The 26,395-nt window shown below is 45.9% G+C and overlaps 1 protein-coding gene across 11 annotated transcripts in view; it reads right to left on the reverse strand.

Annotated features, from left to right (window-relative positions):
• LOC132893007 (ERC protein 2) overlaps positions 1 to 26,395 on the reverse strand; it is a 684,550-nt gene that overhangs the window by 394,077 nt on the left and 264,078 nt on the right. For all 11 annotated transcript variants that reach the window (XM_060931692.1, XM_060931691.1, XM_060931690.1 and 8 more), the window contains one exon: positions 11,777 to 11,914. In XM_060931692.1, the coding sequence (XP_060787675.1) occupies positions 11,777 to 11,914 (138 nt within the window). The remainder of the gene's footprint in view (positions 1 to 11,776; positions 11,915 to 26,395) is intronic.

Consider the following 26,395-nt stretch of genomic DNA (forward strand, 5'->3'; position numbering starts at 1 on the left):
ATGGGTTGTGCTAAAGAAGACTTTACAGAGTGGCTTGTCTCTCCCATCCTCAACACAAGATCTCTGTGAAAAATTAATACATCTCTAGACTGAAATAAATGTTGCCACATTGCATAAGTTTATCAAAACAATGCCACAGTGAATGCATGCTGTAATCAAAGCTAAAGGAGGTCCAACCAAATATTAGAGTGCACATTATTATTATTATTATTATTATTATTATTATTATTATTATTATTTTATTTTTTATTTTTTCTGGCAGGGCAATGTACTATCATGTGGCAAGGAGTTTGATTTATAATGCAGTTGCAGGGAGCCCTTTGTCAAAAGAATAGATACCTAATATAACTGATGTCAAAAGATTGCTAAGAAGCTGCAATCATGAATTGTTTATTTCTCTTGCTGGGGTGGAAAAAACTCAGAAGAAAAAAGGCAGAAGACTGTTTGTTTTGGTACACCCCCACCCCCTCGCATTCACTCAGCTTTGTTGACAGTGAGGTGGCTGGATGCTTTATGTCCCAGGGCACCCTCATGCCTGTGTTAACTCCTGGCTCTCCCTTTTAGTTATGCTGCTGCCATAACTAGTATTGCTGGAGTCCTTACTTAAACTCTATGCACATGTACATTCTCTTAAGTGCATATCTAATACTAGTACCTAGTACCACATGGATACCCTATGGACAAGCTAAATGATACACTTAGTACTGCTTGACTCTATCCTATACAGTTGTAGAAGACTAACGATTTATAATCGCACTTGTGTCACACAGATGAGGATGAGTTCCCTGATTGCGTCTGGGTCCTCCCAAGGTTTTTTCTTTATGTCATCTCAGGGAGTTTTTCCTTGCCACTGTCACCTCTGGTGATTATACTCTGCTCATTAGGGATCTAAATATCAATCTATATTTATATCTGGATATATGTAAAGCTGCTTTTTGACCACACCCATTATTAAAAGTGCTTTATAAATAAAATGGAACTGAATTGGAATAAATAGGAGATACTGGCCATAAAAACAACAATATGAAATAAATGCTAATTAATTTGATTTTGTCAATTTGTCTGCTTTTTTGCTTCTGCTTGTTGATGTAATTGAAATAGAACAAATAGTGTCTAAGAATGTAGCTAGCTAGTATCTAAAGCACATGTGTCAAGTTTCATTTGATTCATGTGAACTTGGGGGGGACAAAAAAAACTAATGCCCAACATTTTGACAAGATCCAAAATTCACCACAGATCTGTAGCATAGTGACCACCATTGTACAGTGCGCGAGATCACATTTCACAGAGATTAACTTAAAGCACTGAGCAGCCATCTTTTTTTGCCACCCAAAGGGTAGTTACTGTACCTCACCTTATATTTGTGCACTCTGGTTTCTTCTGTGGCTGGTATGGTCTGAATGAGGGCTGTTTGCTATGCTTGATGTTTGTCATGCTCTAAAAATGAACTGTGTGTTGTGCTGGCAGTGGTGTAACCAAAAATAAAATTAAGTGGGATGAGGAAAGCTACAAAATAAAATCATAATTGTTTTCCAGATCTGTAGAATTAAATTGATGTGTGATCTTCTCATGCATTTCAGGTGGACGTCAGACAACAGGCAGAAGCTATGATGACATGAATTTGTTCTTGAATTATTCAAGACATCTACCATCAAATAATTTTTCCATATTGATAACATTGCTATAAAATACCTTTTATGACAGCTCCACTGAAAATAAATAATGTTGATAATAGGGGAAAATTATACATTATCACCCCAATTTCAAAAAAGTTGAGACACTGTGTAAAATATAAATAAAAACAGAATGTGAAGATTTGCAAATCATGGAAATCCAATATTTAATTGAAAATAGTACAAAGACAACATATCAAATTTTGACACAGAAATTTTGGTGTTTTTTGAAAAATATATTGTCATTTTGAATTTGATGTCAGCAACACGTTTCAGAAAAGTTGGAACAGGGGAAACAAAAGACTGAAGAAGATGTGTAATGCTAAAAAAACCTAATTTGGTTAATTGGCATCAGGTCAGTAACATGACTGGGTATAAAAAGGGTATCCCAGAGAGGCTGAGTCTCTCAGAAGTAAAGATAGGGAGGGGTTCACTGCACTGTGAAAGACTGTGTGGGCAAACAGTGCAACAATTTAAGAATAACATTCCTCAATGTAAAATTGCAAATAATTTGGGAATCACATCATCTATGGTACATAATATCATTAAAAGATTCAGAGCATCTGGAGAAATCTCTGTATGTAAGAGACAAGGCAGAAAACTGACATTGGATGCCTGTGATCTTCAGGCCCTCAGCAGCAGAAACCCAAGAAGAAAGTGCAAGAGGAACTGTCATGGAAAGACAAACCACTGCACGGGATGTACCACCAGCAAATTGAAGAAGTGGCTGATATTGAAAAATCCTACCAGTGGCTGGATATAGCTGGACTGGAAGACAGCACAGAGGAACTAATCATAGCTGCACAGGAACAGGCCCTAATTACAAGATCAATAGAGGCCAGAGTCTACCACAGGATACAGGAATCCAGGTGCAGACTGTGCAAAGATGCCCCTGAGACAATCCAGCAGGGTGTAAGATGCTAGCAGGAAGAGTGTGCATGGAATACCAGAACCAAGTGACTAGCATAGTGTACAGAAGCATCTGTGCCAAGTATGAAGACAACAGTGGTCTCTGTAGTGATAGAAGCCCTCAGTGCAGTAACCCCCAAACTGGGAGAGTGGCTCCAACAGATCCCAGGAACAACATCTGAGCTCTCTGTCCAGAAAAGCGCAGTCCTTGGAACAGCTAAGATACTGTGCAGAACCCTCAAACTCCCAGGCCTCTGGTAGAGGACCCAAGCTTGAGGGGGAAAAAAGACCGCCTGAAGGAGGGGCGAGTGGGCTGTGTATATATCAAGTTATAGTGAGACACCGATTCTGGCATTGACATGACACCATAATCAAATATATATATATATATATATATATATATATATATATATACACACACACACACACTTCGGTTATGGTGTCATGTCAGTGACAGAATTGGTGTCTAACTACAACATTGTGGCCTACAAACATGGCTGCCAAAAACTACAACACCTAACCATCACAGACTCTCTTGTTCATATTTACCCCATTACTGATCACACACACCTGGACACAGTTACCTTCACAGCCACATTCACAATAAATAAGAACTCTCAGTTCACACATCCATTGCTTAATATACGCTCAGTGTTTACATAACTGTCGATACCAAGCCTTTCTGCTGCCTTGACATATGGCTCTTAAAGGTCTCCCCGAAATGTTGACGTGTCCTGATCAGAGTTTCATTTTTACACCCCTAATCTAGAATTAACTAGTATCTAGTATGTTGTTCATGTGTTTTATTTTATTGTTTATTAAACTGTTTTCCTTCATCCAAGAAAATGAAATATTAATTCTGTACATTCTTTCATGTAAAATAATATGATTGGCGTGGAGGATGATCCCCTGAGTTCATTGTCACTTTGGACCCCCAGAGGTTCAGAAATGGCCCTGAATGAATGGAAAATATGCAAAAATCAGAAAACTGATGATAGAAAAGAAAATCTACATTGTTTTGGTGTTGAGTCTGTTCTGAAATCAGGTGCTACCGAAAACTTGAAAGAAGTACCTCTAGGACACATACTGAGAAGCAAAGCACTACAATTCCATTCTATATTACTAACAGTCATGATTAAGTGACTGTAAGACTCCCTACGTGTGGGTGGAGCACTGAGGACGGCAGGACCGAGATCAGGTTTGTAAAAGGCTTTATTGCCACACTTTTCAGTGAACAATGTTAACTTGGCTAGACAGACACACACACAGCCAGCGTCTAGTCTGGAGATGAGCTCCTCTGCTCTCACTCTCCCTCCTTACATAGGGCGTGGTCACTGGGAAGACACACACAAACACAGGTTAATTGTTCTCAGGTGTCGTGATTCTGCCCCTTACCTTCCCTGACTCCGCCCTCCTGTCACAGACCAGCGCTTGACCACGCCCCCGCTGCCACATACCCCCACCACCCGACTCAGGCCGGGTGGTCGTCCGGCCTGCAGCCGACTCCCCCCCCTTGACGGGAGAGGAAGTCCGCCACGACCATCTGCGCCCCCGGCCTGTGGACCACCTTGAAATTAAAGGGTTGGAGCGCCAGATACCAACGGGTGATCCGCGTGTTGGCATCTTTCATGCGGTGGAGCCACTGGAGGGGCGCGTGGTCCGAACAGAGGGTGAAAGGGCGCCCCAGTAGGTAGTACCGGAGGGCGAGAACCGCCCACTTGATGGCCAGACACTCTTTCTCGATGGTGCTGTAGCGCCCCTCACGCACCGGCAGCTTCCTGCTGATATACAGGACAGGGCGGTCCTCCCCCTCCACCTCCTGGGACAAAACTGCCCCCAGCCCTCTGTCCGACGCATCGGTCTGCAACATAAAGGGGAGAGAAAAGTCAGGGGAGTGTAGAAGTGGCCCCCCACACAGTGCAGCCTTTACCTCTGAGAAAGCCCGCTGGCACTGCTCCGTCCACTGGACCGGATCTGGTGCCCCCTTTTTAGTGAGATCAGTCAGCGGGCTGGTGACGTCCGAATAATTAGGTATAAACCTACGATAATAGCCAGCCAGCCCCAGGAACTGTCTCACCCCCTTTTTGGTCTTGGGCCTCGGGCAGGCCGCAATTGCTGCCGTCTTATTAATTTGGGGACGCACCTGCCTGTTGCCCAAGTGGAAGCCCAGGTACCGTACTTCCACCCGCCCAATCGCACACTTCTTTGGGTTGGCTGTGAGCCCCGCTCGCCTCAGTGACCTAAGGACAGCCCTCAGATGTTCGAGGTGCCGCTGCCAGTCATTGTTATAGATGATGATGTCATCTAAATATGCTGCCGCATATGTGGCGTGAGGGCGGAGGACTCTGTCCATCAGCCGCTGAAACGTCGCAGGCGCCCCAAACAGCCCAAACGGAAGGGTGACGAATTGGTGTAAACCAAACGGTGTGGAAAAGGCAGTTTTTTCTCGGGATAGTGGAGTCAAGGGGATCTGCCAATATCCCTTCGTCAAATCCAGTGTCGAATAAAAGCGAGCAGTGCCGAGTTGATCGAGCAGCTCATCAATACGAGGCATTGGGTACGCGTCGAATTTAGACACCGCGTTGACTTTTCTATAGTCCACACAGAACCGGACCGACCCGTCGGCCTTGGGTACCAAGACCACCGGGCTGCTCCAGTCACTGTGGGACTCCTCGACGATGCCCATTTCGAGCATGGTCTGAAGTTCTTCCCGAACCACCTTTTTTTTGTGTTCGGGTAGCCTGTAAGGGCGGCTACGCACTACCACCCCCCGGGGTGTCTCTATGTGGTGCTCTATGAGGTTAGTGTGACCGGGGTTGGGGCGAGAACACATCCGAAAACTCGGTCTGCAACTGGGCGACCTCCGTGAGTTGGGTCGGGGAGAGGTGGTCCCGGAGCAGTACGTGATGCCAATGTTCCTTTTTGAACCTCCGGCCCCAGCTCCGCCTTCTCCGGAACTACCGACACCAACGCCACGGGGACCTCCTCGTTCCAGAGTTTAAGCAGATTGAGGTGGTAAATCTGTAGCGCCCCACCCCGTCCGTTCGCCTCACCTCATAGTCAACATCCCCGACTCGCCGTGTGACCTCAAAGGGTCCTTGCCACTTGGCGACCAATTTGGAGCTCGACGTGGGCAACAGTACGAGTACCTTATCTCCCGGAGTGAACTCTCTACGGCGCGTACCCTTGTTGTACAGGTGGGCTTGCCGTTCCTGGGCCTGCCGCAAATTCTCCTGAGTTAGGTGGGTGAGTGTGTGGAGTTTTGCGCGCAGGTCCATAACGTACTGAATTTCATTCTTACTTTGTGAAGGTCCCTCCTCCCAATTTTCCCGCAGCACGTCCAGGATGCCGCGCGGCTTACGCCCATATAATAATTCGAACGGGGAGAACCTCGTGGAGGCTTGGGGGACCTCTCGCACTGAGAACAGCAAGGGTTCGAGCCACTTATCCCAATTACGTGCGTCCTCACTTACGAATTTTTTAATAATATTTTTGAGGGTGCGGTTGAATCGTTCTACCAAACCATCCATTTGTGGGTGATACACGCTGGTGCGGATCGGCTTAATCCCCAATAACCCATACAGTTCGCGCAGTGTTCGTGACATAAACGTAGTGCCTTGATCAGTCAGAATCTCTTTCGGGATTCCAACTCGGGAGATGACGCGGAAGAGTGCCTCTGCAATACTGCGTGCTGAGATATTGCGCAGAGGCACGGCTTCCGGGTATCGCGTTGCATAGTCCACCAGAACTAATATAAAGCGGTACCCTCGTGCTGACCGATCTAATGGCCCAACGAGATCCATCCCAATTCTCTCAAACGGGGTCTCGATTAACGGTAGAGGGCGCAAAGGCGCTTTTGGAATGGCCGCTGGGTTTACTAACTGGCATTCGCGGCATGCCGTACACCACCTACGGACATCGCCGCGAATCCCCGGCCAATAGAATCGGGCCATTATTCGGGCTAGTGTTTTATCCTGCCCCAAGTGTCCAGCCATGGGATTAAAGTGAGCCGCCTGGAATACCAATTCCTGGCGGCTTTTCGGAATTAAAAGCTGCGTGACTCGCTCTTTAGTTTGAGTGTCCTGCGTCACTCGGTATAATCTATCCTTCATAATCGCGAAGTAGGGGAAGGACGGGGTGGCGTTCGGCTGGAGCGTTTGACCATCGATTACTCTCACTTGGTCAAACGCATGCCACAGAGTCTCGTCTCGCGACTGCTCTAATGGGAAATCCGCGAGGGATTCCCCAATAGAGAGAGGAGGAGCCGGCGGCTCCTCACTCTGATGCGGAGATGACGTAGACGGCTCTATGACAGCTGCTCCCACCAAAGCGACACCGGGACCTCCCCCTGTCAACTGGCAGGACCCACTCTCTACTAAGCGTGTCATTAAACCCCGAAATCCCGGCCAATCAGTCCCCAAAATTAACGAGTGGGTAAGGCGAGGATTAACCGCCGCCTTCACTCTAAATTTTTCCCCTCTGAAAATAATGTGGACCGACACCAAAGGGTAGCTGTGAACATCCCCATGCACACACAACACCTTCACCCCTTGTGCTCCCCCCAATGCCTCATTTTGAACCAGGCTTTGGCGAATTGAGGTCTGATTACAACCAGAATCCACCAACGCCTGATATGTAGCCCCTTGGATACTCACCGGTATGCGATACGCTCCGGCCCGATCGAGGGCGGCCTCTGGCGCGTCGGGGATCCGAACCACCGCGCCCACTTCCATTGCTGTGCACTGCTGATGAAGGTGGCACGGCTCCCCGCAGCACCAGCAAACCGGCCCGGGCTTTCCCTCTGCATCGGTGATCTGGGGCTCACTCACCTGAGGTGAGGGAGAGACAGACACAGAAGGGAGAAACGGGAGGGCACCGCGGGTGCGGTGGGCCGGCTGGGGTGGAGCCGGCCCCCGCCTCTGCGGTGGGGGAATGGGGCGAGGACGGGACACAGGAGGAGAGGGAGAGAGAGAGAGAGAAGAGGAGAGAAGAGACGATGCCATCTGCTGTCCTGCCGCCGGGACAGCCGCCAGATGATCCTCCGCCAGCTCGACTGCCTGATCCAGCGACACCGGGCAGTGGCACTGGACCCACTCCGCGGTTCCGGCTGGTAAGCGGGCGACGAACTGTTCCAGTACCACCTGGTCGACGATTCCCTCAGCGTCGCGATTGTTGGCCCTCAGCCACCACCAGCAGGCGTCCCGGAGCTGCTGGCCGAACATGAACGGCCGGCCGACTTCCTCCAGTCGCAGCGCGCGGAAGCGCTGGCACTGTTGCTCGTGTGCCCCACGCACTGGAGGACGGCCCGGTGGAGGTCCGCGTAGGCCAGCCGGTGGTCGGCGGGGAGCTGTAGCGCGGCCAGCTGTGCCTCTCCCGTGAGCAGGGGGAGGTGGCGCGCCGCGCGCTGCTCCATCGGCCACCCCGAGGCTTCGGCGACCTGTTCGAACAACGTGATGAACGCCTCGGGGTCGTCCTGCGGGCCCATCTTGGTGACAATGAGGGGAGACGGGCCCGCGGCCGGAGCGCTGGTGGACCCCGCCGACGCGAGGAGATGCCGGAACGCCTCGCGATCTTCCTGCTGGGCCAGCACCAGGGCTTCGAAGCGCTGCTCCTGCTCCTTTCGGAGCGTGACGAGTGCCTGGTGCTGGCTTTGCTGAGCCGTGGCGAGGGCGTGGACCAGATCGGCGAACGGGGAGGATTCCATGGGGCTGCTGGTTTGGTGCTCCACTTCCCGGGTTTCGGCACCACTGTAGGATTCCCTACGTGTGGGTGGAGCACTGAGGACGGCAGGACAGAGATCAGGTTTGTAAAAGGCTTTATTGCCACACTTTTCAGTGAACAATGTTAACTTGGCTAGACAGACACACACACACAGCCAGCGTCTAGTCTGGAGATGAGCTCCTCTGCTCTCACTCTCCCTCCTTACATAGGGCGCGGTCACTGGGAAGACACACACAAACACAGGTTAATTGTTCTCAGGTGTCGTGATTCTGCCCCTTACCTTCCCTGACTCCGCCCTCCTGTCACAGACCAGCGCTTGACCACGCCCCCGCTGCCACAGTGACTTTAATATCACCTGACAGACTTTGTGTGAGCATCCCACATACAAAACAAATAAGACTGAACATTAACAAGTGCTCTACAGGTAAACAAATGTTTAACAATGCTGTTGGAATTCCATTGGCCATGACTCAGATATTCCACACTCTGAAAAGCCACTTCCTTTCTTAACTTTCAGGAAAATTACAAGTCTGCTTTGGTAAATATTCCACTTAATGACCTTTACCGAGCAAGGCATATGGCAGCCTAGGCTTTCTGCGCATTTCATCCTGTGAAGTTTGAAGCCAGCTGCCACAAGAGCTACTGCAGAGCAAATAGTTATGGGAAGCAGCTGCATTTCCAACAACTGCACACATGAAACAAAACTTTACAACTAACTCTGACCACCAATTAGCGCGTCTAGCCATGAACTCCCACAATGATAGTATTAGAATTAGTAAGCATGAACACAGTAACTTGACATTTTTATATCATTGTAAAAAGTAAGTAGTTTTTGTTTTGGTTTATTTTTTTTTTATTTTGTTTGGCTTGGTTGAGGTAAATTTCAACAAAATTTTTGACACTTTCGATACATAAGGGTCTTATTTTCTTATAACACCATAACCTGAGGTGTGTTGCTCCTCTTGTACCACAGCAATGATTTGCCACTGATTATAATTTTTACTTAATTAATCAAAGACACTTAATGCTTTTTAATAAATTATGGCTACATTTAATGTATGGAACCTCTGAGGAACAAGGTAGTTCTCACTGAACAGCTATGAACATTTGTTTCCAAACTAGCTTCTCTTTTTTTTCTCTTGAAATTGATAAGACAAAAAATGCAGCTTGTCATGTAACCAAGAAACTGGAAAGTACAAATTCCCCTGTCCTGAAGACTCTCCTGTGGTGGAAAACTATTACACCAGAGACCCCTTATATAAATATGCCCTTGACCCTATGCCCACCTATGCCCTTGACCCTATCCCCTCATCTCTCCTCCAGACTATTACTCCTGACATCCTTCTATTTATCATCTCCCTTGTTAACTCCTTGTCCTCCAGATACTTTCCCTCCATCTTCAAACAGGCCCACATCACTCCTCTGCTGAAAAAAAAACACCCTAGGCCCCTCTGTCATCCAGAACTACTGCCTGGTTTCTCTTCTCCCCTTCTTATCAAAGACACTTGAACATATTGGTGCTAACCAACTCTCCTCTTTTCTCTCAGGGAACAACCTCCTAGATCCTCACCAGTCCGGCTTCCAAGCTGGATACTCAAAAAAGACTTTTCTCCATCAGTGAGGCACTTCATGCAGCATGTGCCACCTTCCTCTCCTCTGTCTTGATTCTCCAGGACCTTTCTGCTGCAGTTGACACTGCTGATCACCCCATCCTCCTGTCATCCCTATCCGCTCTGGGAATCTGTGGGATAGCCCTAGACTGGTTTAAGTCCTTCGTCTCTGATTGCTCCTTCCAGGTTACCTGCTCTGGTACTGTATCAACACCACACTCACTTACCACTGGTGTCCCTCAAGGTTCAATCCTTGGTCCACCTTTTTTTCTCCCTGTATGCCCAGTCTCTCGGCCCAAATATCTCTGCCCATGGTCTATCCTACCACTGCTATGCTGATAACACCCAACTGTTTCTCTCTTCTCCTACTTCTGACACACAGATCTCCGCTCGCATCTCTGCTTGCCTGCATGACATCCAGAGCTGGATGGACAATCATCACTTGAAGCTCAACCCAGGCAATACGGAGGTAATCTACATTCCCACTCTATCCTCTCCACTCCTGACATTGTCATCTCCCTGGGGAACATCTCTATGTCACCTTCACCCAGTGTGAAGAACCTAGGGGTCATGTCCAAATACAAACTCTCCTCCTCAGCAAATATTGCTGCAGTGACCTGAACATGTAGATTCCTCCTTTACAACATCTGAAGGATCTGCCCTTTCCTCACCACCTACTCTACTCAGCTCCTGATCCAAGCACTGGTCCACACACTTGGACTACTGCAACTCTCTCCTTGCTGGCCTTCCAGCATCTGCCATCAGACCCCTGCAGCTCATCCAGAACACTGCAGCTCACCTGGTGTACAACCTCCCTTATTTTCCCATGTCACCCGTCTGCTTGTGAACCTGCACTGGCTACCTATTGCAACTCCTATCAAATTTAAGACATTGGTGCTAGCTTATCAGGCTGTCAAGAGGTTAGGGCCAGCATACCTCCAGAGTCTGATCCTCCCCTACACACTAACCAGATCCCTTCGTGCTGCTACTACTGGTCACCTGGCCCTTCCTCCTCTTCACTCCTGCCAAGCCTGCTTAAGACTGCTGTCTGTCCTGGCTCCCTGTAAGGTGGAATGACCTTCCCTTTGAGGTCAGAACTGCTGACTCCCTGACCATCTTCAAGTGCAAACTGAAGACTTACCTCTTCAGGCTGCACCTCTCCTCTGCTTCCCACTGTATAACTGCATATCAGTCTAGAGCAACCCAGGCTGTGTACTATCTAGCCTGGTGTTAGCCACTGGAGTTTTATTTTTCTCTATTTAGTTGGACTTTGTCAGTTAATTTGTATGGTTGGTTGGTTTCCCTGGCCGTGTGCTGAGTATTGGTACTTCAACAGTAAGTATTACTCTGTCACTCGTTCAGCTGGCACTAGAACTTTCTTGTCTAGAAGGTCAGCACTTTGTGTACCTAACTTTTGCACTTCTTGTACATCACTCTGGAAAGGAGCATCTGCTAAATGCCATGTAATGTAATAAATATGACATAAACATGAACTAACAAAAAGCTGAAACATATCAAATATTACTTTAAAACTTTAGTCATGTTTACAAGCTACTGTATGGTATAAAAACCTAAAGATCATGGGTTCACGTGACTACAGTTTAGTTATCCCCAATCTGGCCTGTGTAAGAGGAGCAACTACATGATTTACCATGATGCATGTCATTGCAGGTGAGGCTAAATTACAGTATGAGAGTTCTATTATAGGTTCTGACACCTGTCCAAGTGTAGTAAAGTACAATGTAACCTGATGTTACCAAAAAAAGTGCAAAGAATCATGCTATCAACTACATAGTTCTATTAGCTCTATTCATTCAATTCAAGCATTTCAATTTTCCTCTGTTTCACTCAATTCATCTCTACCTTCTCAGAGAGGGCTTCCTCAAGAGTGGCAAGGGCTGTGTCTGTGTTGCTGGAGTCAGTCTGTAGAGACTTCACTCTGTCCCTCAAACATCCCAACTGTTTATCCTTATCCTTCAACTGGTCCTGTAGGTTTTCAATCTGAGAGAGAGAGAGAGAGAGAGAGAGAGAGAGAGAGAGAGAGAGAGTTGAGTGATTGAGTGTATAATCATTCATTATCACACATGAAAAAAAAATGAATATGCTTCAATATTTCAAAATTGTTGACGTCTTTGAGATATTGGTCACAGTACATTCAATGCTAGTCAAAAGTTTGGACTCATTCATGGGTTTTTCTGCATTTTGACTATTTTCTACATTGTAGAACAAACTGAAGACATCAAAACCATGAAATAATATATGGAACATATATAGAATTATGTGGTAAACAAAAAAGTGTAAAAAAAAAAAGTTGCATATTTTAGATTCTTCAAAGTAGCCAGTGTTTACCTTGATGATGCTTTGCACACTATTGGCATTATTTTAACCAGCTTCATGAGGTAGTCACCTGGAATACTTTGAGATCAAACAGTAAATAGTAAATAATAAAAATACAGTAAATAGCCCTATTCCACAACTGTAGTAATCCATATTATGTCAAGAAACGCTCAACTAAGAAAATAGAAACAGCATCCATCATTTCTTTAAGACATGATGTGTATTTTAATTAATAACAGTAAAGAAAAAACACTGAATTAGAAGGTGTGTCCAAACTTTTAACAGACACTGTAGTTGCAATCCTAATTAATAATCAAGCTGCTTATCTCACCAATTGGTCATTGACCACACAGAGCTGTTGTAGAGAAGTCTATGTCTTTCTCTTTCTATCTCTCTAGATTTGTGTGTGTGTGTGTGTGTGTGTGTGTGTGTGTGTGTTTGAAAAACACTGAAAATAAAATTTCTTGATAGGAAACATCACATCAAGAATGGATGATATGGATAAATGAATGAAAGCTATTTCAAACTTTACCAAGGAAGCATGGAGATCACTGGTCTGTTGCACTACAAATGAATGAAAACACTCTGGCTCAAAGTGTCACCCCTATTCAAATACACACCAAGGCAGATCTCCAATTAAGACATAGCCATATTCCCATACTCTATAAAGAAAGCCTTGTCTGCATTCCCGTCATGGGTACATTGACAGATAATACCAAAAAATTATGATAACCATTTGTAAATTAATGAAATTAGCTCATGTCGCCTATGACTAAATTGCTAAGTCCTGAGTTTAGTGGCTGAAGGGGGTTTATCTAAAAAGCTAAACATCAAGAATCAGTGGGAAAAGAATCCACAGAGGATAGAGATAATGTTGCTCCGGCATTATTATGCTACCCAGTGAAGAACATAAAGCAGAGATTAAGTGATATGTGGCCATGAAGACCAATAAGAGAGAGCAAGAAGCTAAACCGGGAGTCAGGGCACTTGACTCAGACTCATATGTTTTGAGTACAAAATGTTCTGTCATTAGCTTCCCAAATTGACTTGTTTCAAGTTTAATGTGCTCAATGTATTTTGTGCTCATTTCTTTGAGAGAATTCTAATTTGACCATGTATTATTCTAGAAATATGTTATTTCAATAATCAGGTTTGAGGTGGTATAAATTGGTCAACTATGTCTAAAATATTAAGCATAAAGAAATAGTGTATAACTAAACATGCACTTTACATTCATCTTCCAACCATCATGAGTTATAATTTGGCACTGGAGTATAAAGGGATTTTTGATCAAAGGTGAATGAAGGTGAGAGTCTGATACAACACAATGCACACAATGTTACATGGCCACCCTTACTGATTGTGTGTGGTTCCCAGGGAGCATTAGAGAGCCTTATTTCAGGGCAAATTTAGCATGGTGCTCTGGCCAGAAGAAAAATCGTTCCATTCCTCCCACTGCTGCATTTTCTTTTGGTCGCTTGGTCAGCAAAAACAACGCCACCACCAAAATATTTAAGTGCACTGTGCAGCCACTGTGCAGTCGAGCGGGGGAAAAAATGCAGCCTGAATCCTGAAACCATTTTATGAAAAATGAGGTTATCTTATTATGGGAAGATGGCATCAGTGCAGTCTATAGAGATGGTCATGGGAAATTTCCTCAAAATAAATACTCTTTTCAGACATAAAGGGGGAAGGAAATAGCCACAAAATGTATGGGTCTACTTACATGACTTATACTAGTGAAGAAGAAGAAGAAGAAGGGGAGAGAGAGAGAGAGAGAGAGAGAGAGAGAGAGAGAGAGAGATGGACCACCTACAGCTGGAGTGCTTGGACTGTAAACTGAGCCGGCATATCATAAACATTGAGGCATCGTTGCCTGTTCAGGGCCAGATTGCTTTGAGCTGCTCTTCTTACCAACAAGTGGCCTTTTACCAGGCCAGGCACAAAGCATAATTTCACAATTCAGCTTAGCGCCCATTAAATTTTAAAAACTGAGGCTCCAGCTTGCCTGCGACCCTGTAGAACAGGATAAAGCGGCTAGAGAGATAATGAGATGATAAAGTATTAATGCATAGATCTCTCTCTCTCAAGTGGGTTTGAATGTGTGTATGTTTTTACTTTAAGCTTTTTCATTTTTATATTTTGTTCTATTTATGAGGATTTGACATCACTTGTCACCTGTGAAAATAAAGTTTTTGATAGGAATGGTCAGGATGGCTCTTGGCCACAGGAATAGATTGAGATATTTGAGGGTGAAGGTAAAGATGTGGGTGTTAGCCTTTTAGAGAAAAGTCAATCAGTTTGTTACGCACATTTGTTTTACTTGTGAGGACCTTCTTTTGACTTCCATAACTATTAATGCAGGTTATTGATGCTATGCATACATTCAAATCTAACCCAAACCCTAATTTTAATCTCAGTAACCAAAAGGAAATCTTTTGGCTCTTTTAGGTTTTTGTTGTTTGCCCAGTGTCCCCACAAGGTCAAAATTGTCAGATATTCCTATTCTTGTGGGGACATTTGGTTCTCACCAAGCTATAAACACACACACACACACACACACACACACACACACACACACACACACACACAGTCAGCTTTTGCCCTCTAGTGGTTCAGTTATGCAGCTACAAATGGAATGCAAACATTTGTTGTCCTGTAACAAAACGAGAGATTAAATATTTTTCTTTCTTCCTTTCTTTGTAGGAGGAACAGTATGGGATCATAAGATGAAAGGCTTGAACTACCTCCCACTTCTTCCCTTGGCTGACCCTGTGTGATGTCATCTACACACTCACTCAAGGACACATCACTCATGTGTTATCAGCCAGCTGATGGCTCATAATGATGACATCATATTCAACTGAATGAGCATGATTTGAGAGTCTGAGTGGGAGAGAGATGCCAAAAATGGACAAAGAAATGGAGGGATAGAGTGGAAGAAAATCTATGGAAATCCAAGAAGAAATCAGACAAGACCAAGAAAAAAATGAGAGAGAGACAAAAGAATGTGAGACATTCTCCTCCAGAGGCCCTCAAGCTCCTCAGCACCAGTGGCCTCCCATTTTTGACCTACCGGTGACACATATTCATATTGTTTTAAACATTTTGGTTCTTTCCCTAACCCTTCTGTGCATTTTTCTCACCAGTGAACTGCATGAACCCCCCCACCACCACTACCATTGGAATGGATAAACAGAGAAGCACTAGAGCCAAGCCAGTACAGGAGGAACGTACATCATGGGAAAAGGCTTTGATATTTCACCTTCAAACAGCTATTATTTTCTCATCTGTTCATTTGAGCACGGGGAACCATCTAAGATTTGATCTAAGATTTGTCATGATTTAGGAACTCTTTCCATACTCATTACTTTGATTTGTACACAGCAGTAGACTGGCCATCCCTAGCCCATATTCACTTACATTACTTACATCTTAGACTGCACTGCATTTCTACAGAATGTAATAAAACTGGATTCTGGGAAATGCACAAAAAAAGGACAAAGAAAAATATCATCCTCATTATGTCAAATGAACTTCAAGCATACATGCTATGTATTTGATTGGTATTTATCATTTTGTTTCTATTGATGTCATGCAGACAATTAAAATCACATCCTGTTGCAATTACAAAGATACACATCTGATTGCCTGTCATGTGTGAGTTTATTTATTTATTTATTTATGCATGCATGCCTTGGAAAACATTTATAAATTGTTTTCTATTATAAATACAGAAAAACAAGTTGATGCATATGAGTTTAATGATATGTGTGTGTGTGTGTGTGTGTGTGTGTGTGTGTGTGTGTGCTACAACTTCAAATGAGCCTATGCAATCATATAGTGTCTGGTCAAAATAGTGCCATTCTACGAAGTCGCAAAAAGCTTGGTCAGAAAAGTATAGAGAAATCTGCAGTTCAAAACAGGAACATCTCGGAGACGCAATTCGTTACGGATTTTCACATGCATTTGGTTGCATTTCAGTTAGCCTGTGGGCTAGAGGAGTCAATGTGCATTTGTGTGTGTCTAAATACAAGGCCTCCTCTGTGTCGAAGAAATGCTGCCCAAACTGGAAAAAAAATGCAAGGCTTTTGCCTTCTGTTACATATATACAAAAATAAGGAACCCAACAAAAACAAAACTTTTGGTTCCTAAATATATGTACTGACAGCTGGCAGAACATTACCTTGTTAATCCAATGCCAGCTAATCAACTACCCAGATTGCCATAAACAAGAGAAGTATACTAAGAATAGGTCTACCTGTGGTGTTAATTCTGACAGTGAATTATATGTTAGATTATCCAAACTATTTTAAGTTTATTGTGACTTATGTATTAAGTTTATTATGCATTTCAAACTCTTAAAATAATTTTGTTGAAATGAATAACAATTTGCATATGGAATCTTGTAATCCTATGTGCATTTCTCACATTTTTACACCACCAACATGGTTAAGGAAAAAAGGCTGAAAGGCTTAGTGTAAAAGGCTAACACGTGCACCACCTCCATCACTTCACTTCAGCACCCCCTACATTAACTGTGTCCCTCTCACTACTCCCCAGCCCAGGAATGCTGTCGTGATTGCCTGTGCAATTATCAGCCACTTTTGGTTGTTTTTCTCCCTTTCCCTTTCATTTCTTTTCTTTTTCTTCCTTTCAAAGCATTTTCTTAAATCTTTGATCCAAGCTGGAAAAGGCAAAAGGAAAAAAGGGAGGAGGAGGAGGAGGAGGAGAAGAAGAAGATTTGGCCCACCCAGCCAAAATATCTACAGCTGTGGATCCACCCATGGCCCAGAGCAATGGGCTCAAAATGGGTTTTATCAAAGGGTTATCACCCTGTTTCATCGCACCAAACTACCACAGAGTCCTTCTCCTTAAGTGGATGGCAGCCTGACAAAGAACTAATACTCTATCAATCCATTCCTTCATTGCAACCACAGAACATCTCTATCTCTGCTACAAATCTTCTGCCATGCACTGGTCCCCCTTGATGCATAGACTTCTCATCAGCTATGGGGTTGCCTGGCTCCAGTCCTTCTCATCTGGGAAGTATTATGGGGAAAAAAAGGGACCGTCCTTCATCAAGGGGATCCCTCAGGGACGCACACTCAGGCCTATGACGAATTGCCATCTGGTAATCATTGATAAGTCATCAGTGATTGAATGAGTGGCTGGCAGTTAGGCCCAGCTTGTAAGTAATCTATTATCAGGCTGGTTATCAATTGCTGGAAGTCTGTTTGGATCTACAATAGACCTGAGAGAAGGAGAGACATAGAGATAATGCAGGCAGAGATAGAGTACTAATCGAGGAGGAGGAAGATATGGAAAAGAATTCACAGATGTCAGAAGTTAATTTTTGTTTAATGGATAGAGAGGAAAGAAGTGATACACTGTGTGTGTGTGTGTGTGTATCAGAAAATGTTGGGATGGGATGGAAAATGCAAATAAAAAAGAAAGAAAGCAGTGATTTCTAAATTTACTTTGACTTGTATTTCATTGCAGATTTTTCAAGATTTTTCATCTTTTGTCTGGTGAACATTTCATTTGGTACTATACATCCATTCCTGTGTTTCAGGCCTGCAACGCATTCCAAAAAAGTTGGGACAGGGCAATTTAGAGCTAGTAATGAGGTAAAACAATTAAATAGTGACGTGATTTGAAACAGGTGATGTCAACAGGTGATTGTAATCATGATTTAGTACAAAAGCAGTGTCCAGGAAAGGCCTAGTCTTTCTTGGCCTTAGATGGGCTGAGGATCTCAGGGTTGTGAACAAATGCATTAGAAAAGTATTGAAAAGTTTAAAAAAGCAACAGTGTTCCTCAAAGAATGACAGGAAGGGATTTGGATATTTCACCCTCCACAGTGCAGAATATCATTAAATGGTTCAGGAAATCTGGAGGAATTTCAGTGAGTAAAAGGCAAGGGTGCAAGCCTAAGCTGAACACCTGTGATCTCCGCTCCCTCAGACGGCACTGAATCAAGAACCGTCATTCATCTATAGCTGATATAACCACATGAGCTCTGGATTACTTTGGCAAACCTTTGTCAAGCACTACAACACAGACTCGCATCCACAAATGCCAGTTAAAACTTTACTGTGCAAAAAGGAAGCCTCTTGTTAACTGTGTCCAGAAATACTGTCAACTTCTCTGGGCTTGGAGGCATCTGGGATGGACCATCACAGAGTGGAAATGTGTATTGTGGTCAGATGAATCAGTAATCCAGGTCAGAAAAGACCATCCAGACTGTTATCAGCAACAAGTCCTTGGTTTGTCATAGTATGTTTGTCAACAAAGCCTGGGTTTGTCATGGTATGAGGTTGTGTCAGTGCCCTTGGCAATGGTAACTCACACTTCTGTGATGGCAGCATTAATGCAGAAAAGTACATTGAAATTTTGGAGCAACATACGCTGCCTTTAAGACGACATCTTTTACACATTACAAAGGTATGGCTGCAGAAGAAGAGGGTGCCTGTCCCCTCTGTACAACAGAGAATGTATGGCAAATTTTGAAATGAAAATTGTGACAACAACGACCCTGTACTGCTGCACACCTTAAGACCTGTTTGCAGGAAGAATGGGACAAAATACAGTAACACCTGAAATGCTTCATCATATGGTGTCTTCACAGCTTTTCAGAAGGAATAGTAGCATTATTTTATTTTATCCTGACACCTTGTAGGCCAAGTGGCCTGTCAGTTTCCAGCCTCTTACAAGGCTGTCTGCATCTATCGAGATGCACACTTCACCTACCACCAGCTTGCTTGGCCTGTCGTCGCTTCCCAGACAAACAACCATTCACACCTATGGGTCAGTTAACATGTTAGGTTACCCACGCAGACACAGGGGGAACATGCAAACTACACACAGAAAGGCCCCCGTCTGCCACTGGGCTCAAACCCAGGACTTTCTTGCTGTGAGGCGACAGCACTAACCACTGTACAACTATGCCGCCATGGCAATGTTACAAAATGATAAATGCTTTACCGTCCCGACTTTTTTGAAATGTGTTCAGAATGTTCAGAAGAATCAAAGTTGAAATCAGTGTCTATTTTGAAAAAAATAAAATTCATGAGGTAAAACATCAAATAGTGTGCTGTTGTATTGTTTTGAGTGCAATACAGGTCAACGATTATTTACAAATCATTGTTTTTTAGTTTTGATTTCAATTTCAACATACCGTCCCGACTTTTCTGATTTAGGTGTGTGTGTATATATATATATATATATATATATATATATATATACACACGGAGTTTTAGTTAGAGAGCCAAAAACAACTGTGTCTAGAGGGTATGCCAGCTAGCCATCAGGAAGCCAACCACCAACCACACATCGTCAATGTGATGCAAACACATCTCCTGTCTGTGTGTGTGTGTAAGCTCATAAAAATATACCTGTGGATTTAAAACAACAAATTTATGTGATGGAAAAAGTTTGTTCCAATATCACAGACCTCTGATAAACAGGGCGGTACTGGCTTACAGCAAAAAAGTGAGCAATGTAATAAAGTATGACAAACCAGCTGGGTCACACTTTAATCCTACCCTGTGTCATGACATGAACATAACCATGACACATATATGTAATACATTATGTCAGATGTCGTCATGAGTTGTCATAATAGATGTCAATTAATATAAATTATATAATGTTAATATTAGCAGTAATTGTCTCATCTCATCTCATTATCTGTAGCTGCTTTATCCTGTTCTACAGGGTCGCAGGCAAGCTGGAGCCTATCCCAGCTGACTACGGGCGAAAGGCGGTGTACACCCTGGACAAGTCGCCAGGTCATCACAGGGCTGACACATAGACACAGACAACCATTCACATTCACACCTACGGTCAATTTAGAGTCACCAGTTAACCTAACCTGCATGTCTTTGGACTGTGGGGGAAACCGGAGCACCCGGAGGAAACCCACGCGGACACGGGGAGAACATGCAAACTCCGCACAGAAAGGCCCTCGCCGGCCACGGGGCTCGAACCCGGACCTTCTTGCTGTGAGGCGACAGTGCTAACCACTACACCACCATGCCGCCCAGCAGTAATGTTAGGGTTTTGCTGGGATTCGAACCTGGTTCGTTGGTGTGATAATCCAGCAAACCCCCACTAGGCCACCAGGGGGATAACTCAAATGCAGAGGCGTGAGGCAGAAGTAGAAAAAGAATCAAAAGGTTTATTTATACTATATACACTATATACAGGGCAAAACAAAAAAAACCAAAAAAACACTGGGAAGACAAAGGGAAAAATAAAATATCAAAAGTTCAAAGTCCAAAAAGGAAAAGGCAAAAATGCAAAAGCTCAGAAGATCAAAAACACAATCACTACTAAATCCAAAAGAAAAGCAAAGTGCAAAAACAAAGAACACAGTACAGAGGAAACTGGAGATCAACATAACAGCACAAAGACTCCGTGACAAGAGGACTGAACTCAGGGGTATAAATACACAAACTAATTAAGGACACAGGTGAAGATAATCAGGACTAACAGGCAATTAACAAAAACACAAAACACAGGAACAGTGGCAGCCTCTAGAGGCCAAAATAAACATGACATGAAAAGGAAATAACAGCGGCCTCTAGAGGCCAAAACAGTCCCAGTCCTAACAGGACCCCCCCCTCTAGGAGCGTCTCCTGACGTTCCCAGGACGATCCGGATGGGCCGAATGGAAGTCCCGACACAGTTCTTTATCTAGGACATCCCAAGCAGGAACCCAGCAGCGCTCCTCAGGACCATAGCCCTCCCAGTCCACCAGGTATTGCAACCCGCCGCGGACCCGGCGGGAGTCAAGCAGGCGATGCACAGTGAACACAGTCTGCCCCTGGAAGATGCGGGGGGGTGGGGGGTTCCTAGGGGCAGGGGCATACGTAGACGTCAGTACGGGCCGCAACAGGGAAACATGGAAAGTGGGGTTGATCCTCAGAGTCCGGGGCAACTGGAGCCGGTAGGAGACAGGGTTCACCCTGCGCACCACCTTGAAGGGGCCAATGTAGCGAGGAGCAAGCTTGCGGTTCTCCACCCGCAGCGGAAGGTCCTTAGTGGACAGCCAAACCCACTGCCCAGGGCGGAAAGCGTGTGCAGGTCTTCTATGGCGGTTGGCCTGAGTCTGGTTGGTTCTGGAGGTCTGTATGAGGGTCTTCCTGACCTTGCTCCAGGTCTTGCGACACCGTCTCACATATTGGTTGACCGAGGGCACCCCCTCGTCCTCCTCCTGGTCCGGGAACAGAGGTGGCTGGAACCCGAATTGGCACTGGAATGGCGACAGCTTGGTGGCCGATGACTGCAGGGTGTTGTGGGCGTACTCTGCCCATGGCAGCCAGGTGCTCCACGATGTCGGGTTATCCATAGCCAGGCCTCGCAGGGTGGTTTCCAGGTCCTGGTTGAGCCTCTCCGTCTGACCATTGGACTGTGGGTGAAACCCAGAGGAGAGGCTGGCAGTGGCTCCGATGACCTTGCAGAACCCATGCCACACTCGGGAGGAGAACTGGGGCCCTCGGTCTGAGACGATGTCCTGTGGAAGACCAAAGACTCGGAAGACATGATTGAACATAAGTTTAGCTGTTTCAAGGGCAGAGGGGAGTTTGCACAGTGGTATGAAGCGGCAGGCCTTGGAGAATCTGTCAACTATGACCAAAATGACCGTGTTACCTTGTGACTCAGGGAGACCTGTGATGAAGTCAACTGCCACGTGGGACCAGGGACGCCGGGGAATGGTCAGAGGATGCAGGAGACCCTGGGGACGCTGTCGTGGGTTCTTGGTTCTGGTGCAAACCTCACAGGACAGGACAAATGACCTAACTTCCTTCTCCATGTTAGGCCACCAGAAGCGTCTTTTCAGGAAGTCCAGGGTCCTCCGAGCTCCCGGGTGGGCGGTGAGAGGGGAAGAGTGACCCCACTGGAGAACCTTGGCCCGGGCTTGATGTGGGACGTACAAGAGGCCCGGTGGCCCCGTCCCAGGACCGGGGTCCTGGCGTTGGGCTCGTCGAACAGCCTCCTCAATACCCCAGCGGACAGGGGCCACAATCCGGGACACCGGGATAATAGGCCCAACTTCATTCTCCCTGTTAGTGGCAGAGAACAGCCTGGACAGTGCGTCAGGTTTGGTGTTCTTGGAGCCGGGGCGGTACGAGAGGGTGAAGTCAAACCGACTGAAAAACAGGGCCCACCTAGCCTGTCGAGGGTTCAGTCTCTTGGCTTGCTGGAGGTACTCCAGGTTCTTGTGGTCAGTCCAAACCAGGAATGGATGTTGCGCTCCCTCCAGCCAGTGCCTCCACTCCTCAAGGGCCAGTTTGACCGCTAGCAGTTCTCGATCCCCCACATCGTACCGGGACTCCGCAGGACTCAGGCGGTGGGAGAAGTAAGCGCAGGGGTGCAGCTTTCCTTCTGAACATTGAGAGAGCACCGCGCCGACACCACTGTCTGAGGCGTCCACCTCCACGATGAATGGTTGGGAGGTGTCCGGGAGGACCAGAATGGGTGCCGTGCAGAAGCGGTCCTTGAGGTCTTTGAACGCCTTTTCCGCCTGAGGAGACCAGACATAAGATCCACCTGTCCCTTTGGTGAGGTCTGACATGGGTGCTGCCACAGAACTGAAGTTCCTGATGAACTTGCGGTAGAAGTTAGCGAATCCTAAGAACCGCTGAACCTCCTTAACGGACTTGGGAGTAGGCCAATCCCGGACGGCCAGGGTCTTGGCAGGGTCCATTTGGAGTTGGCCTGTCCGTACAATAAATCCCAGAAAGGAGACCTCGGGAACATGAAATTCGCATTTCTGGGCCTTGGTGAACAGATTGTTCTGTAGCAGCCTCTGGAGAACCTGGCGGACATGGTGGCGGTGCTCCTGCACGGTCTTGGAGAAGATAAGGATGTCGTCGAGGTAGACAAAAACATACAGGTTAATCATGTCCCTTAAGACGTCGTTGATTAGGGCCTGAAAAACAGCTGGTGCGTTGGTGAGTCCGAAGGGCATCACCTGGTATTCGTAGTGCCCAGACGGGGTGTTAAAGGCAGTCTTCCACTCGTCTCCCTGTCGGATACAGACGAGGTGGTATGCGTTCCGTAGGTCCAACTTGATGAAGACGGTGGTGCCTTGGAGCAGGTCGAAAGCAGTGGACATCAGCGGAAGGGGATATCGGTTGCGCACAGTGATCTTGTTCAGGCCCCTGTAGTCAATACATGGTCGGAGCCCCCCATCCTTCTTGCCGACAAAGAAGAAGCCGGCTCCAGCAGGTGAGGTGGAGGGTCGAATGAACCCAGAGACCAGGGCGTCTTTGAGGTATTCCTCCATGGCCTTGCGTTCTGGCTGAGAGAGGGAAAACAGTCTGCCACGAGGAGGGGTAGTCCCAGGGAGCAAGTCGATGGCACAGTCGTAGGCCCGGTGCGGAGGAAGAATGGCGGCCCTGCTCTTGCTGAATACCTCCTTGAGATCCCAGTACTCTGTGGGAACTTGAGATAACTCGGTGAGATCAGGGGGCTCGGCAGGAGACACAGGAGAGCTAGAGAGCAGACAAGAGGCATGGCACGCAGGGCCCCATTCCACAACCTGGCTTGTTACCCAGTCTATGTGAGGGTTGTGGCGGGTAAGCCACGGAAGGCCTAGAATAACTGGGAACTCAGGTGAAGGAATCAGGTGCAGGGATATTTCTTCCTTGTGACCTTGAGACTGGAGGAAGACTGGAGAAGTAACTTGGGTGACTCTTCCATCACCTAACGCTTGGCCATCGAGGGCAGACACAGACAATGGGACTTCAAGAGGTGCAGTAGGAATATTGATGCTTTGGGCGAAGTGAATATCCATAAAGTTCCCAGCCGCCCCTGAGTCTAACAAAGCTTGACAAGAGTGGACAGACTCACCCCAGGAGATGGAGACCGGGATGTAGATTCCTTGGCCAGGGAGTCCGGGAGAGAGGGTAGGCCCCGTCACAACCCTCCCTCGGCTGGACGGGGCGGTCCTTTTCCCAAGAGTTCGGGACATGATGCTCGGAAGTGACCCGGCTTGCCACAGTAGATGCAGCACTTGTCCCTCCTTCTGCGCTCCCTCTCAGATGCGGAGAGGCGAGTACGACCCACTTGCATGGGTTCTGGACAGTCACTGAAGGAGGTAGACGGGCTCCAGGTAGAGGTAGGGAGGCTGGGGGGGCTCAAGACTTGGCGGCGTTCTCTAATTCTGTTGTCCAGACGAATAGCATGTGAGATGAGAGTTTCGAGGTCACTTGGGCATCCAATAGAGGCCAGACCGTCCTTGATGGGGTCAGACAGACCATGGTGGAAGGCTGACACCAAGGCAGTCTCGTTCCATCCACTTACTGCTGCGAGCGTTCGGAACGAGATGGCGTAATCTGCGACGCTTCCTCCTTGCCGGATGGACATGAGCTTTCAGGCTGCGTCGGTACTGATGTCCGCCTGATCGAAGACCCGAAGCATCTCTTCAGAAAACAGCTGGAAATCAAGGCACTCAGGTCCCTGTCTTTGCCAGATAGCAGTAGCCCAGGCTCGCGCCTTACCAGCTAATAAGGTTATCACAAAGGCAATCTTGCGGCGATCCGTAGTGTAGGTGGTAGGCTGAAGCTCAAAGGTGAGTTGACACTGGGTAAGGAACTCTCGGCACTCACCGTGCTTGCCGTCGTACCTCTGTGGTGCAGGAAGGCTGGGTTCGCGAGGTGAAGGCAGCATGGCAGGAGGCACAGGAGCAGGAGCTGGATCAGGAGATGCAGGCAGAGATGTCAGCTGTGCCAGGGTTTTCCCGATTTGCTGAAGCAGTTCCTCGTGGTGAGCAAGGGCCTCACGTTGGCTGGTGAGCGTACGTCCATGAGCGTCCATGATCGCTCCGAAGCGTGTCAAAGCTGCCGTAATTCCCTGAAGGTTGGCCGGGTAGACAGTTGAAGCAGCCTCTGCTGAGTCGGTCATGACGGAGTCTTTCTGTTAGGGTTTTGCTGGGATTCGAACCTGGTTCGTTGGTGTGATAATCCAGCAAACCCCCCACTAGGCCACCAGGGGGATAACTCAAATGCAGAGGCGTGAGGCAGAAGTAGAAAAAGAATCAAAAGGTTTATTTATACTATATACACTATATACAGGGCAAAACAAAAAAAACCAAAAAAACACTGGGAAGACAAAGGGAAAAATAAAATATCAAAAGTTCAAAGTCCAAAAAGGAAAGGCAAAAATGCAAAAGCTCAGAAGATCAAAAACACAATCACTACTAAATCCAAAAGAAAAGCAAAGTGCAAAAACAAAGAACACAGTACAGAGGAAACTGGAGATCAACATAACAGCACAAAGACTCCGTGACAAGAGGACTGAACTCAGGGGTATAAATACACAAACTAATTAAGGACACAGGTGAAGATAATCAGGACTAACAGGCAATTAACAAAAACACAAAACACAGGAACAGTGGCAGCCTCTAGAGGCCAAAATAAACATGACATGAAAAGGAAATAACAGCGGCCTCTAGAGGCCAAAACAGTCCCAGTCCTAACAAGTAATTGTAATGAGTGCTATAACATTTAATGTTATGCCACGTTCTAATTTGTGTTAATCACTCTCTATTACACACACTTTATGACAACTCCTGTAACAGCACCTGACATTTAAAAATCACACGTGATGCTATGACAGTCCCTTTATGACGCTGTCATAGACATTGACATAATACATCATAATGTTGTATGTTGTATTTTGTCACAACAGTTGTTACCTGGATTTTAACACAGGTTTTATGTCAAATATACGATTATTAATCCTATTTCTAGACTTTTTATTTCTTATTTCTAGTTTTAAATATGTTCTATTGGCAGATCATATTCTATTGGCCAACAATGTTTGTAATATTTCTCATTTTAAGCAATATTTATTTCTAGAAAGAAGTAAAATAATCTGCCAATAGAATAAGAAAATGTAAAGCTTGAAATGTGTAATGCATCTAAAAATAGGCTGAATACTATTCTACAACCCCGATTCCAAAAAAGTTGGGACAAAGTACAAATTGTAAATAAAAAAGGAATGCAATGATGTGGAAGTTTCAAAATTCCATATTTTATTCAGAATAGAACATAGATGGCATATCAAATGTTTAAACTGAGAAAATGTATCATTTAAAGATAAAAAGTAGGTGATTTTAAATTTCATGACAAC

The sequence above is a fragment of the Neoarius graeffei genome, chromosome 10 (assembly GCF_027579695.1).
Source record: "Neoarius graeffei isolate fNeoGra1 chromosome 10, fNeoGra1.pri, whole genome shotgun sequence".
NCBI classification, from domain to species: Eukaryota; Metazoa; Chordata; class Actinopteri; order Siluriformes; family Ariidae; genus Neoarius; species Neoarius graeffei.